The sequence below is a fragment of the Heterocephalus glaber genome, unplaced genomic scaffold (assembly GCF_053883595.1).
Source record: "Heterocephalus glaber isolate CG9 unplaced genomic scaffold, H.glaber_assembly_v1.0 deba00001578, whole genome shotgun sequence".
NCBI classification, from domain to species: Eukaryota; Metazoa; Chordata; class Mammalia; order Rodentia; family Bathyergidae; genus Heterocephalus; species Heterocephalus glaber.
Window position 1 is genome coordinate 116,528 of NW_028258359.1, and position 14,682 is coordinate 131,209.

The 14,682-nt window shown below is 40.3% G+C and overlaps 1 protein-coding gene across 25 annotated transcripts in view; it reads left to right on the plus strand.

The window, feature by feature from the left end:
* Dock9 (dedicator of cytokinesis 9) overlaps positions 1-14,682 on the plus strand; it is a 239,728-nt gene that overhangs the window by 80,804 nt on the left and 144,242 nt on the right. For 24 of the 25 annotated variants that reach the window (XM_087193042.1, XM_087193049.1, XM_087193052.1 and 21 more), the window contains exon 3: positions 13,580-13,669. The exons of the other annotated variant lie outside the window; for it this stretch is intronic. In XM_087193042.1, coding sequence (XP_087049168.1) covers positions 13,580-13,669 — 90 coding nt within the window. The remainder of the gene's footprint in view (positions 1-13,579; positions 13,670-14,682) is intronic. 25 annotated transcript variants of the gene reach the window in all.

Sequence of the window (14,682 nt, forward strand, 5' to 3'; positions counted from 1 at the left end):
CCTACCCAGAATATCTGGATAAATAATATTTCTGAGTTGACATTGGCTGGAATTTCAGGAGATGAGAATTTTAATTCTAGTTCAAGTAATATCTTTTACAGGAAAAAGACTGGCAATTTTTTATTATCAAAATTTCCTTCAAAAGGAAATTTACTTCTCAGCACTAATCAGCTGAGTTGAAGAGTGTATTTATTTAATATATATTAATACTTATACTTGTGCTGGGGGTGGTTTTCATGCCTAAAATCCCAGCACCTAAAGGGGCCTGGGATTTAGCTCAGTGGCACCATGCCTGCCTCACAAATGCAAGGTTATGAGTTTGATCCATGGTACCAAACAACAACAACAACAACAAACGAAACAAAATCCCAGCACTTGGGAGGCTGAGGTAGGAGGATAGAAAGTTTGAGGCCAGTCTGCCTGTGAGTCCTAGGCCAGTCTGGACGGAGAGAGAGAGAGCTGGAGAGAGAGAGAGAGACCAAAACCAGACAACAAAAGTACTTGTCCAAAGGGATCAGATTCATGTGTTGCTTGGACTGTAAGTGTGAGACAGGGCCCCTGCTTTCAAGTTGCTCAGAATTTAGCAGAGGAGATAAAGGTATACATTAAAATTAATACCAAGCAGGGGATTTAAATCAAGACCTGGTATCATGATGTAAATCAAGTCTCAGGAGGGGCCGGGGATTTAGCTCAGTGGTTTTGCTGCCTGCTGTGCAAGCGGGAGGACCTGAGTTCGATCCCTGGTACCAAAAGAATAAAAAACTAAATCAAGTCTCAGGAGAATCTATTGTAGGAATGTAAATTTGAGATCTCAGTGGGACATCTGCAGCCCTTTAGTCAGAGGGAAGTGCCTGTGAGAAAAGTCAGGCTCAAAGGAAGGTTGGGCGCAACATGGAAGTCTGAGACGTGAGTTCCTGGGGATTGAAGCTTGGGAAAGGGGAGCAGAGAGAAAGAGCAAGAACCTAGAAACCAGGCTGTAGGGTCTATAGCTCAGTGGTGGAGTGGTGGGGCCTTGGTTTGATCCACAGCACTGCAGAAATAGAAAATAAACAGGAAAACCCTAGGAAAAGAGTGATTAGGACCATTTATAATCATTGTTCCCTTGACTTTTATTTGTTCTTTAATTTGCTTAAAGCCATCTTGTTTATCTTACCAAATTTCAAGGACTATTAACATGAGTCTGCCCATTCTGTGTTATTTTCCTAAATTGATGGGGGAGTGTTAGGTGAGGGTGAAGATGGCTTTAAAAAATCCTTCCAAGTTGGGTGTTACGGCTTTTGTCTAGATGTACCCCCAAAGCCTCAGGTGGATGAGGTGGAGGTTTCTTCTTCAAAAGTGGCTGAATCTAGAGTCATGCATGGTGCTGGGGCTAAGGGCTGTGATTACTAAACCACTACACATGAGTGATTGGTTTGGCATCGCCCTAATCCTGGTAGTCTGAATAGGATAAAAGGGGCAGAAAGACGATGTTAAGGTCCCTTGTTGCTTTTCTACCTTGTATGTGCCATGTTGTTTCTCCTCTGTGATGTCTGTTTGTCATCCCTGCCTTGGAGCCAAGTGATTATGGACTGAAACCTCTACAAGCCATGAGCTAAATAAATTTTCCCCCCTTTAACTTTGGATATTTTGTCTCAGGAATGAGAGAAAAATAACTAAGACATTGGTTGTGGTAGCATACACTTGTAATCCCAGCCCTCTGGGAGTCTGAGGCAGGAGAATCGCAGGTTCAGTCCCAGCCTGGGCAATTTATTGACATAGTGAAACCCTGTCTCAAACTAAAGGGTTGAGGGTGTGGCTCAGTGTGAAGGCCCTGGGTTCAACCCCCAGTACTGCTAAACAAACTTCTATGTAAGAGTTCAAATCAGCAACTGCAAAGACATGGTAAGGAACCATAACTAACCGTATTTGTGCCATCTTTTCCATATGAAAGTGGTAGACATATAGGACAGGAGGGTGATCTGGCCATGAGCCCTGCTGTCCTTACATGAGGTTTAAACAATGTGGCACCCCAGTTGGGGGCTCCATCTTGCTCATTGATTCTGTCAGTAGGCAGAGGAGGCCCATTTGTTAGGGAAGGATTTTTAGGCAGTTAATACCATGGCATATTAGTCTTGGGAACATGACCAAACATACTACATTAGAGGGCTAGGGCATCCACAGTGGTATGTTGGTTCATAAACAATTCTTTCCATGACTCTGGTCGAAAACTGAATTGGACGAAAACAGAATCACATTCAGTGTTTAGGTTCAGTGTTGACCTTATGAAGAAATTCGATTTAGTTCACAACCAGAATTGTGGAAAGAATTAAGTTCATGAACTGAGGTACCACTCACTGCATACAGAAAGAATGCCGTGTGGTATTGCCGTTAGCCTCCTGCTAAAACAATTACAGTAAAAGATTGTCGTGTTGGTTTTTATGTTTACAGAACATTTCAACATTTTATTTTTTCCTTACTCTGCTGAGGAAAGCAGTGCTGTTATTTTGTTTGTTTTAATATAGCAGACAAAGTAGGACATGACTTTTGTTCCATGTGATGCTTAGGAAAACTTGGGAGCAAATGAGTAGTTGGGATTAACTATATAAATAACTACATAAAATATTGTTTGAAGTAATGAAATATATATTATTGCTTGTATAAATTAAATAAGATTTCCGAGTTCGATCCCTGGTACCAAAAACCAAAAAAAAAAAAAAAATTAAATAAGATTTTATTCTCATATAGAGTGAAGGGTATTAAATGAATACAGTGGTCTATCACTGAGTGCTCGTATTCTCCATGTTAGGTCATATTCTTTCTTTTCCCCTTTTCAGAAATAATAATTCACATCTTAAATAGATCAGAGAGAGTAGTACAAGTTTTATAATGAGTAGAATTGGATAAATACAGACCATACTCATTTCCAATAAGGAATAAAGGAACATAGCTTAAGGATTCCACTGCTTTGCAACACTGCGACACCAGGGTCCAATCTTCCAGCACATGAACCTTTAAGGGAAATACTGAAACCATTTCCAAATCATAGCACCATCTTATTTGGAACCATTTGTAATCACACAATGAAATAGTTCAGTCCCCATTTTTAGCCCTGATTGCCCATTCACTTGACAAACATTTATTTTGTGCTAGGTGTTATGGTGGGTATTGGAGAATCAAAGATAAATGACTAGCCATATTCTTGTGTGGTAGGAGATGCAGAAATGGCTTAGTAATTTTACCAGCATAGTCCATAAACCTTTGAAGGCAGTGTGTTTCCAGAATGTGGAGGTCAGTATGGACAATTTATAGTCAATGTATTAAGGAATCAGAAATGCTTCATGCTGCTGAGGGCTGGAGAAGGGGAGGGAAGGGAGAAGTTAAATCCAGAAAAGCTTATATAGTTGTTCGTGAAAGGTCTTAGTTCATGTTAAGGAGTTTGAATCTTATACTGGTGGCAGTGGGGAGTTCCTGGAAGAATTTAAGCTGAAACTGATGCTCAGGTAAGTGTTTTAGAAAGATGATGGTGGCTGTGCAGAAAATTGGTGAGAGGGAAGGGAGGAATAGCACTCAGGGTGGTACACTGTGGTGTATAGAAGAGCCATAAATTGGTGCCTTGCATTGCATATTTGGGGGAAAGTCATTGACATCACACAGGTACAGGGTGGCACTGCTGAGAGAACAGAGAAAAACAGGTAAAGTTAGAAGCTTGGGGCCCATCCCTGACCCAGAAAAGAGCAATTAGGGACACCCCACACACACTCTATCAAGAGGGTGAATCTATGGTAGAATCTTTGTTAGGTGACACTAGGCTCGGAAAGTATATGAGAAATGTATTATACTCATATCAAGGCTCAGTCCTTACAGTGTTGTTTAAATTTGTTCCCTGATAATTTAATTAAATTCTTCCAGAAACCTTAATGGATTTCCTTCTCCAGATCCTTGTCTTGTCCCATGCTTTGTTCATTTTCTTAATTATCAGTGAGTTAACATTGGGCATTCCCAGGCATCTGCTCCCCTGAAAATGGAATTGTCTGGCATTAATATACACTGTAGGCTGGTTGCCAAGACATGAACTATGAGGTAAAATGTGGGAGCGCCCTGTGTGATTTTTAGTTACCAGCCTAGCTTGGTACTGAATCCTTTCAAAAGCAAGTCATATGCTGTGACATAAATGCATCTGCCAGATTCTTGGAAAGGCTTCACTACTTCTGTTGCCAGTAAGTCACACCTAAATTCCCAGAGTTGTCTCATAATACAGTTTAATACTTCTCTGGATACAAAACATTTAACATAGAGGACAAGGCAACCAAGAGGGGTTTCAAGCAAGACCTTGCAGGGTCAGAACCCTACAAACACATGTACCGTGCAGTTTGGTCCAGGTCTAGAGTGGAAGAGAAGGAGTTGTTGGGAGCAGTAATCTAATAGGGAATACTTTGAAATTGGAGGTACCTTTAAAACCTTGAGATGCATCATTAGGTTATTTATTTGGGCTCATTCTATTTTTCTGATGTGAACATCGATGTGACTATAAACTTCCCTTGTAGGACTGCCTTCAGTGTGTCCCCTAAGTTCTGGTATATTGTACTGGCATTATCATTTAATTCTAGTAGGAACTACCTTATTTCTCCCTTAATTTCCTCTGTGACCCATTGATTAAGACTGTGTTGTTTAATTTCATACATTTGCATAGTTTCTGTGGTTTCATTTGCTGTTGATTTCTAGTTTCATTGCACTGTGATGTGATAACATGCACGGTAAAATTTTGATTCTTTTGCATTTACTCAGGCATGCTTTATTAACTAGTATGTGGTCTGTTTTGGAGAGAATACCATATGCAGCAAAAGAATGTGTATTCTGTTGTTGTTGGGTAGAATACTCTGTATGTATCTATTAATACAATTTGTTCAAAGGTTTGGTTCAACTGTGATATTTCTCCTGGGTGCTGGTCTCCTCCATCAGGCTGATCTGTTGGTTATCACCTCTGTTGCCCTATGCTATGGAGAACCAGGGGCTGGGGGCACCTGGATCCCAGATCCTCCTGGCCCTGGTGTGGGTCCTGCTGGATGTCAGCATTTGGGGGTAGGGCCTGTGCTTTCTAGGTCTTCCTGGGGCCCTGGCAGGCATCTTTGTTGGCTGGGTTGGATATAACTTTAAAACATTGACAGGGATCCCTTGGCTCAGCTGAGCACAATAAAATCTAAGTTAGAGTTTATCATTCAGCGAGGATAGACCAGGCCAAAGGATGCCAACCTAAAGAACTCTCTCTCTCTGGAATCTCCTGGGCTTTGCTTTCTATCTCTATTCATTTTTCTTCCCTCCCCCAACTATTCCATGACCTTGAGAGTTGTCCTCCTCCCTATAGATTAAGTTCTCTGTCTCTGCACCCCTGCCTTGTTTTTTTGAGTCATCTTGCTTTCAGGCTGGCCTTGAACTCACTGCATAGCCCAGGCTGACCTTGAACTCACAGTGATCTCCTCTCTCAGCTTCCCAAGTGCTAGGATTACAGGTTGACACCACCATGCCCAGCCTTAATATACTGGTTCTCAAAAAAAAATATGCATAAAGTCCCCTGAGATTTGAAGGGATAGTTCCATTAAGTAAATGAAAATAAACACGTAATACAGGATGTTTTATATTAGCTTGCAAAGAGGAGAGGGATTGACTACTCAGCAAAGGTAGTCCACATTTTAGCCAGAGGTAGACAAGTGTGGGTTCTGAGGCCTGCTGGGCTCCTGCAGCTAGCAGGTGGTCACTGTGGGCCTTGGGCCCTCTCCTTTCTGACTCCAGACTGTCCTCTGTCCTCATTGACAGTCTGTCTGAGAGGTAATTCCCAGGTACCTAGAAAAGACCCCTTCACGCTCTCCATGCCTGCAATCCTGTCCTTACCAAGTCACCTCTTCATGAGAAAGGCTTTCTCCTCTTTTGACTCAGTGTCTCAGCGGGGCACCGGGGCCCAGCTTGTCCTTGGGTTGCCTGCTTAGCATTCAGCAACTCCTCCTGCTCCAAAGCCCGCACTCCCTCTCTGGGGACTCCTTGATGGCTGCTTCTCCTTTGGAGGGAGGATACACCTAGCCCTGTTCCTTTGAACCACGAAGAAGAGGAGACACTTTGTCATGATCCCAGCAGCTGCCTCAGGTTACACCCACTTCTGGGGTATTGTCTTTAACACATTGTTCATATGGTCCTAGGGGAAGGGTGGGCCTTTTGTTTTAGTCCTTTAATTAAAATCTTATAAAATGTGATACACTACCCAGTGGATATGTGTATTGCCCACTAGGAATTAAGACCATTATTTTTAATAGTTTCATGTGGATGGTAAAGTGATTAATAAAAAAATCTAGTGCTGTGTGAGTTGAGAGGATTAAAAAAATAAAAAAGACACAAAACATGCCTTTGTTAACACTCACATATTTATTTAAATGTGTATAGTGAATCTGCCCTCCTTTTATTCCAACAATTCCTTTCATAAAGAAAAATAGGTGGAGTAATATGAGTCAAAGCAAATTCAGTATTAATCTTGTCTCTTTTTTCTGGGTCCCTTTTCTGTTTTGGCTTCTCACAAAGTAACTCCTAGTGCTTGGATGAACCACTTGAGAGGGATGAGATGTAGAATTCCATGTTCATAGAACTGTGGAATTTTTATACCGCAAAGGAAACCTGGAGACCCTAGAAGAGTCTGTTTGATGGTTGTGGAAAGTTCAAGCTTTCCCCAAGATTACACAGCTAATGAGAGGCAGAGTTTAGACGGGGACTCGGGTTTCCTGGCCCTCCATTTAAAGCTCTTTCCAATGTTGCTTCTCAAATTCTTCCATAGGAAGTTCAATGAAATGATTTGTTTCATGTTTCTTGTGGTTGGAAACATGAGCTTCTCAGTATCCCCAGCTTCAGGGGAGTCAGGGTCAAGTGTGGAAGTCAAAGCCCTGGCCTTGTTGGAATCAGGAATTGAGCCGGTGGTGAGGGACTCTGGGTTTAAGCTGAAGAACAGGGTCGTAGCAGACCATCAGGACAGAGCAGTGAGGGATGGCAGGAGGTGAGGAATTCCCAGGAAGCCCCATGGTTGGCCCAGGCCAGGAACCTGTCACATCTGTGCCTCTGCCTGGATGACCCCTGCCCTACTTCTCTGGGATAATTAGCTCAAAATGCCACACTTTCCACACGTAACTGGGAGCCATCAAAGAGACCCTAGTGTTTTGAGGGAATCACTTCAAACAAGAGAACAAAAGTTCTTGAAGTAAACAGAATCAGTTTGAAACTATTTCAAACTACAGTTGGAGATAGTTGTAATTTTACTTTTCAGTTGGAATCTGGAGCAACTTTTCACTATTTTACTTCATTTCATTAAAAAAAAAAAAAGTACTATAAAGATTGGCCTGGTGCGCTCACAGGTCTTCACCTCCTTATTTGGCCCTTTGGGAGAGCACTTCACCGTGTTCTCTTCCTTGTCAATTATTCCAGTGATTTTTGTGGAACTCCTCACAAGACCTCTGTCTATTCCTGGCCATGGTAACTAAGGATTTCTGTGTTTAAGACTAGTAGTATTTAACCTGATAGTACTGACAGAAAATAATTTATTTTAATAGCCAGAAGGCTTTTATTTTTAAGTTGTGTTTTATACTGTGAGATTTCTTTTCTTTCCTTTTTTTTTGGATTTTTGAGACAAAGTCTTGCTGTATAGTTCAGGCTGGCCTTGAACTCACAGTGTGACCCAGGATGACCTTGAACTCAGGGCAGTCCTCCTGCCTCAGCCTCCTTAGTGCTGGGATTATAGGTGTGTGCCACCACGCCTGGTTTATACTGTGAGATTTCTATCCCAGTGGTTGAGATGCTAACTATGCTTAGGTTGAATTTTTAGAAGCCTCTTACACTTCACAATGGGAAATATTTTCCCTTTCTTTTCCAATTCAAAGCTTTCTTGGTAGAAGATAAAATATAGGTGGCTCTCCGTTTCCTTGGGTTCTGCATCTGTGGATTCAAATAACCACGGGTTGAAAAATACTTGGGGAAAATTTTTTCTATACTGAACATGCACAGACCTTTTTCTCTGTTGTTAGTCCTACAGAATACAGCATAGCTACTATGTATGTAGTATTTACATTGTATTAGGTATTGTAATGTAGAGATGGTTCAAAATATACAGGAGTATATGGATCAGCTATATGCAAATACTGTACCATTTTATATAAGGGACCTAAATATCCTTCGGTTTTGGTATTTGTTCAGGGTTCTGGAGTCCATCCTCCAAGGATAATGAGGGATGACTATAATTTGTTTCTAAGCATAGGAATGGGGATGATATTCTTTGAAAGTCCACCTTGGTGTTGATTTATAAAGAAGTTGCAGACCCAGTCTTCTTAGAATATACTTTTAACTGTAAAAGAAAATGGAAAAGAACGCCACAGCCGTAATAAATGAAATTTAATTCATTGTTGAGAATGGCTTTGTTACTCCCTGAGTGTAAATCTTCTTCAGTTGATTTGGACTCTGTTATAAGCTGGATAAATAAATATATAGAAATTTACTATGTATTGATTTTGCATACATAGACCATTATCTGAATGTGACTTTTAATGCATAAAACCTATGGAGAAATTAAAATAGAGCATTCACTTATGCTGTAATCTTCTCATCAATTTCTGTAGGGCCAAAGAACTTTTTATAATAATAGGAAAAAGCTTATATGCAAATAATGGATGGATTTTGATAGGTTTCTATTTCTGTCTCCACTGACTGCTTTATTCATTCATTCTTGAAATATTTATGGAGTACTTAGCACAAATAGATATGTCTTCTGTCCACACAGGAATTTTGTGATCTGGTAGAGGAAAGAAGGGCATATATCTGAAGGAGAGCCTTTGGATATTGGAGTCAGCTGTTTGAATGGGCCTCAGGGGGATGCCTTTAAGGTCTCTGTAAGTCCATGAAATGGATTTGGTCAGTATGACCAGAGCTGATCAGACTTAGGAGAACTTACCTGCAGCTGCCCATTCTATAAGAGAGCAAGCCAAAATACTGTCTTATTTATGTGCATTGAGAACTAGAATGAAAAAGATCAAAATACCTTTACTGGCTGTGCATCTTCTCCCAGTAGGAAATACCAAATAGGAAGCGTATTACAAGCAAGTAGTGGGGCTGTACTCAGAAAGGGCAATGGGAATCTGGTGGCCCCAGCAACGACTACCACATTGGTGCCAAGTCCTGCAGTCTTCCAGAGGCTCTAACCTGATAGGTTCTAGTCTTTCCTCCTAAGTAGTGGTAGAGAAATTATTCTAGCCATATAAACTCTGTTCTTTCTGTTGTCCTATTGTTGTCTCCGGTTGACTAGGTTGATAAGGTTATGAGTGTTGTTTAAATCAAGAACAGTTGGAGTTCCAGCCCCCACCCCAACCCCTATTTGGGAATTTGAACCCAGGAAGTGCTGAACTCCATCTCAAATTCACATCGTTGGTCTATCAGTCTGTTGGTCTGTTGGTCTATTTATAATTTTGAGACAGGATCTCAGTAAGTTGCATAGGCTGGCCTCAAACCTGCAAGCCTCCGGCCTAAGCCTCCTTAGTAGCTGGAATTACTGGCGTGCACTACTATGCCCAGATATCTAAGCAATTTTTGACATAGAATATATTGTTGTTCTAGGACTTAATTTTTTTTACCAAGAGTTAATCATTTATTATATCTTGATTTTGCTTTTATAATTTTCCAAGGGCAAGCTTGTCTCCAAGTTTTTCTTTTGTTCTTAATATAATTTATACTCATTCTTTTTTTGCTACTTTCTTTTTTTCGGGGTGGGGGGTACCGAGGATCAAACTCGGTACCTTGCACTTGCAAGGCAGGCACTGGAACCACTGAGCTAAATCCCCGGTATACTCATTCTTAACAATTGATCTTGAGCATCTTTCCTTCAGTACACGTTTTCTGATGTCCTCATTGCCGTACTGTTGAATTTAGACTCCCCTGCTGATCTCTTGTACCATTTGTGGCTCTGTTCTTTTCTCTCTACCCTTTTGTGGCACTTAACATACTTGACTAACTGATTTTTCTATCATCCTCTTTTATGAGACTATATGCTTGTTAAGACCAGCAACTACATTGTATTAAACACTGTATCTTCAGCTACTAGTTCAGTGTCTGGTGGAAGGTAGAGAGCCAGTAAAGGTTTGGATGAATGGATGAAGAAATACTACATTGAGCCCTCAAATGATCAGTAGAATGTTTTTCAGAAGGAGAAGGCAAGGGCAGCCCACCTTCCAGTCCCCCTTCTGTCTCTCTTAGACAGAAGGTATCTTTCTCTCAATAAATTCTTCCTACTCTTGGGGAAAAGTGGGGGGGCACTGCGGTGTACACTCAGAATCCAGCTAACATTTGTCTCTTATTTTCTTGACCTCTTTCAGGACTCTGACTGGGTAGAAAGGTGATTGTGAAAATAAGATTGTAACATAAAGTATATCTCCTCAGTGATCTGTCCTAATTTTTTTTTTGGTACCAGGGATCGAACTCGGGTCCTTGCACTTGTGAGGCAGGTGGCGGTGGAACCACTGAGCTAAATCCCCAGCCCGTCTGTCCTAAATTTTTATACTGTAGGTAGTATTTGAAATACTTTGTCACAAAGTGTTTTTCCTCAGTACTGTAATTTGGAGATGGTCCTCATCTTACAAAGTTGTTTCATTTATCTATTGTTGAGTAACAAATCACCTCAAAGCCTACTAACTAAAGACAGTAATTTACTGTTTCTCACAGTTCTGGATTCTGGCCATTCTTCTTGGCTAGGTGGTTCTTCTGCTTTACTTTCTGTCTGTGGTGGCTGGCTCATCAGGATGGCCTCTTCACTCATATGGTGATGACTGGAACTTGCTGGGGCTGATGGGGCATGTTTCTCTGTTATGGCCCTTCTGTGTGTCAAGTTTGTGCCATCTTTAACCATTGCAGTCTCGAGAGAGTAGAACTTTTTATATGGTGATTGGCTTCTAAGAAGGAAGAAATATAAGCTGCGTTTTCCTAAAGGCTAGGTTGGGAACTGACACAATGTCCCTTTCATATATCCATATTATAGTATATATATTCATATATATTACATATATTCACATAAATAATATATAATTTTATATATATATATTTTAGAATGGTCTTGCTATGTAGTTCCCGCTAGTTTTGACTCTGTATATTGCACTTGTGGCAATCTTCCTGCCTCAGCCTCCCAAGTGCTGGGATTATAGGTAATGCACCGCCACACCCTTCTTACTTTATTTATTTATTTATTTTTGGTACCGGGGATCGAACTCGGGCCCTTGCACATGCCCAGCAGGCCGCGAAACCACTAAGCTAAATCCTCGGCCCCCTTCTCACTTTAATAAATTAGTCAAAGCCAACCCAGACTTAAGGGCAGAGGAAATAGATTCCCCTTTTTGGAGTGAGGAGCAGTCTGCTTATGAGGGAAAAGACATCAGCCATCCTTGGAGATTATCTAAAATAGATCTGATATTATGTAGTTCAAGAAATATGCACAAATGTACACTCAATCCAGATATGTACTAAAGAAGAATATCTAGTTTATTTGGATAAAATCTCTGGAGAGGGGACAGGCTTTTTGGTCAAAAAATTATCCTTTATTACAATCAAAATTAGGAATCGATTAGTAATGATTGCTTATAAACCTAAGTAAAATACATGAAACATTATTCTATCTTATCTGCTAAAATCAAGTCTCTTTTTAATGATTTAAAATTTCCTTTTTCAAATGAGAACATAAGAGCACTTTGATACATACGAATCAAAAAGGTCTATTTACTATTGTTTTTCTCACCTTAGAGGGATGATTGGAAAAATGTTATATAATTAAAGCTTCTTGAACTGCTTATTCCACTGAGAAAATTTTGATATTTTTTTCTTCCTAGTACTATAGTGAGAAACAGGCTGAAAATGATCCTAATAGTTCTATTTCTTGAGATGAGCCATCTCATGAATGTTTTGAAAGCATGATAGTTTCAAAACTCTTGGAAGATCCATATAAATCAAGATAAGGATATAGTAAGTGGGGAAATAGAATGTATCCTTCTTTGAAGTATACAGAATTTCATAAACAGTTCCCCTTTGTTGATATCATAGCTAATTCATAATAATAATTTTGAGTTTATAATCAATGTATTTTTCTGTTGCTTTTTGAAAGATTATGCCCCTCTTCCATGAGTGTGACCATGTAGGCATTTCATGAGAACAGATATGCCAGAAAGCCCACCATTCCTTTGTAATATCCATTGAGAAACTAAGTCCCAGGATCTTGAAAGCTCCTCAGAGGCTAAAAGAATGAATAATTCACCTGCAGAGACTTTGGTAGAAGACTGAGTTGCTTTCTTCCCTTCCTGTAGAAAAATGGAGCAATAATCTAAAAATAAGTGGACACAGTGCAGAAGAAGAATAAATATAGGTATTCCATGCAGGAAATAAATTAACTTATAAACAAAATACATGCCCTTGTTGACATTCTCTGCTTGGGGTAGAGAATAACAGATTTGACCCACAGCTGTCTTCAATCCAAAGAAGAAGGGAAACAGCCAGGACAGATGCCCTAAGATCCCAATTTGGCAAATAGTCATGAAGAGCCAACAGGATAGATTCTGTTAGCAAAGTATTTTCACACATGCTGTTTTTACACTATGATAATAATACCCAAGGATTATATTCCATGGAAGAAAAATATGTAGAACTTTTCTTCTGAAATCCAAAGCACGGTTATTGGGGTAGAGTAGCTACCTAAAGTTTTTTTTATTATTTAAAATCAGCATTGAAGCCTCATGAAACAAGAACAGTTCTAATGTTCTAGGAGGAGATGGAAGCCCTGGGGACTTTTTTCCTGTGTAGTTATCCCTGCTGTTAGGCACTGAGGATGTGCCAGTGAATAAGAATGGATGTAATTGATAATTAAGAAATGAGTGGTAAGGCCAGGGATTTAGCTCAGTGGTTCCGCCACCTGCCTCGAAAGCGCAAGGGCGGCCCGAGTTCAATCCCCAGTACCCCCCCCCCCCAAAAGAAATGAGTGGTGGCAAGGGTTGCACAACTGTGAGAATATACTTAATGCTACTGAAATATATTTTTGTTATGTATATATTACAACAATAGAAAAAAAGCAATTAAGGTAAATCAAAGACTGCACAGTTTGACTAGCTCAACTACTTGGTGTTAGGGACTATGAAACAGGCTTCTGCCCTGCCTTCAGGAAGCAGGAAGGGCCAGGAGGGCTCCTCAGGGCCCCAATCCAGAAGGAAGGCTTTAAGGTGTCAAGATGTCAGTAGAGCTGAGTATGGTGATGCATGTCCCTGATCCCAGCACTTGGGTGGCTGAGGCAGAAGCATCACGTCAAGTTCAAGGCCAGCCTGGGCTATGTAGTGAGTTCAAGGCCAGTCTGAACAATACAGTGAGACCCTGTCTCCAAACAAACAAACAAGATGTCACATAGAATCTTTTGTGTGGGACCTAAAGAGGCGGCTGCATCCGACCACTGGTACATGCTGAAGGGACAGTGTGGGTGTTCGTGCTGCTGTAGGGTGTTTAGCTCTACTGTGGGGCGGGCCTTCTACCTTAACTCAGTCTTTTCACGTGCCTTTGTTCACAGACAGGCATCCTGAGGCGGCAAGGTCGATATATATGCTCCACAGTTCCTGTCAATGCAGAGGAGAGAGCACAGAGCTTATTTGTTACAGAAGTAAGACTTTTTTCTACATTAATTTACATTGCAAAGTCATTTTCCTCTAATCTCCCTTTGTCTTTAAATTTCAGTACTTTCAAGAAAGTGTTAAAGTGGTAATTATATTTTTATGATGGAAGTTAAAATAGAATACATGACATTTTCAGAGTTTGAAATGGACAGAACTATCCACAGAGTGTATTCTTTCTCTCTCCTGAGGAATGAACCCAGGGCCTTAAGCGTGCTAGCCTAGTGGCTGTACCCCTGAGCTACATCCTAGCCCCACTGCGTTGGTTTCTGACTATAAAAAATGATTTCCACAGATTGTATGTCATTGTTGTAGCATAGGATATAAAATAAATAGATTCTTTGTCTCAGTGTACACATTTATGCATTATATTACTTCACTTGTATGTTTATTTTTGCTGGTTTAATATTCATAATAAGGGGATAATGAGCAATACCTGACTTTGAGATCGAAGATGATTATTACTACCTTTGTTTGAACATGCAAATAGTATCTCGTTATGGAGAAAAGAAATTGTGAGTTGGGTTGCTCCCCCACACTTGGGTATTTGTTTCTCCCTCCAGCTACTTTTAGGTGAGTCTAACTAATTAGGTATATGCTTTAATTTTGTTTATTGAAGGACTCCTTTTAGCGTAATTTTTCTAGTTGATACTTAGATGAGAAATATTCCCATCAATACAATTGAACTATCCTATTTTTTTTGGTACTGGGGATCAAACTCAGGACCTTGTGCTTGCAAGGCAGGTGGCGGCACCACTGAGCTAAAATCCTGGACTACCTATACTTTTATAAGTAAAGACCAATTAAATAACAGTATTTAGTTTTCCTTGAGACTTCTGAAAAATTAGGTATTTAAAATTTTAGATGTGTGTTCTCTCATCCACTGAAAAAGGAGCTCATTGGCACCACGCCTGCCGTGCAAGCGCAAGGTCCTGAGTTCAATCCCTGGTACCAAAAAATTTAAAAAAAAGAAAAGAAAAAGGAGCTTCCTGTCTTAAATTCC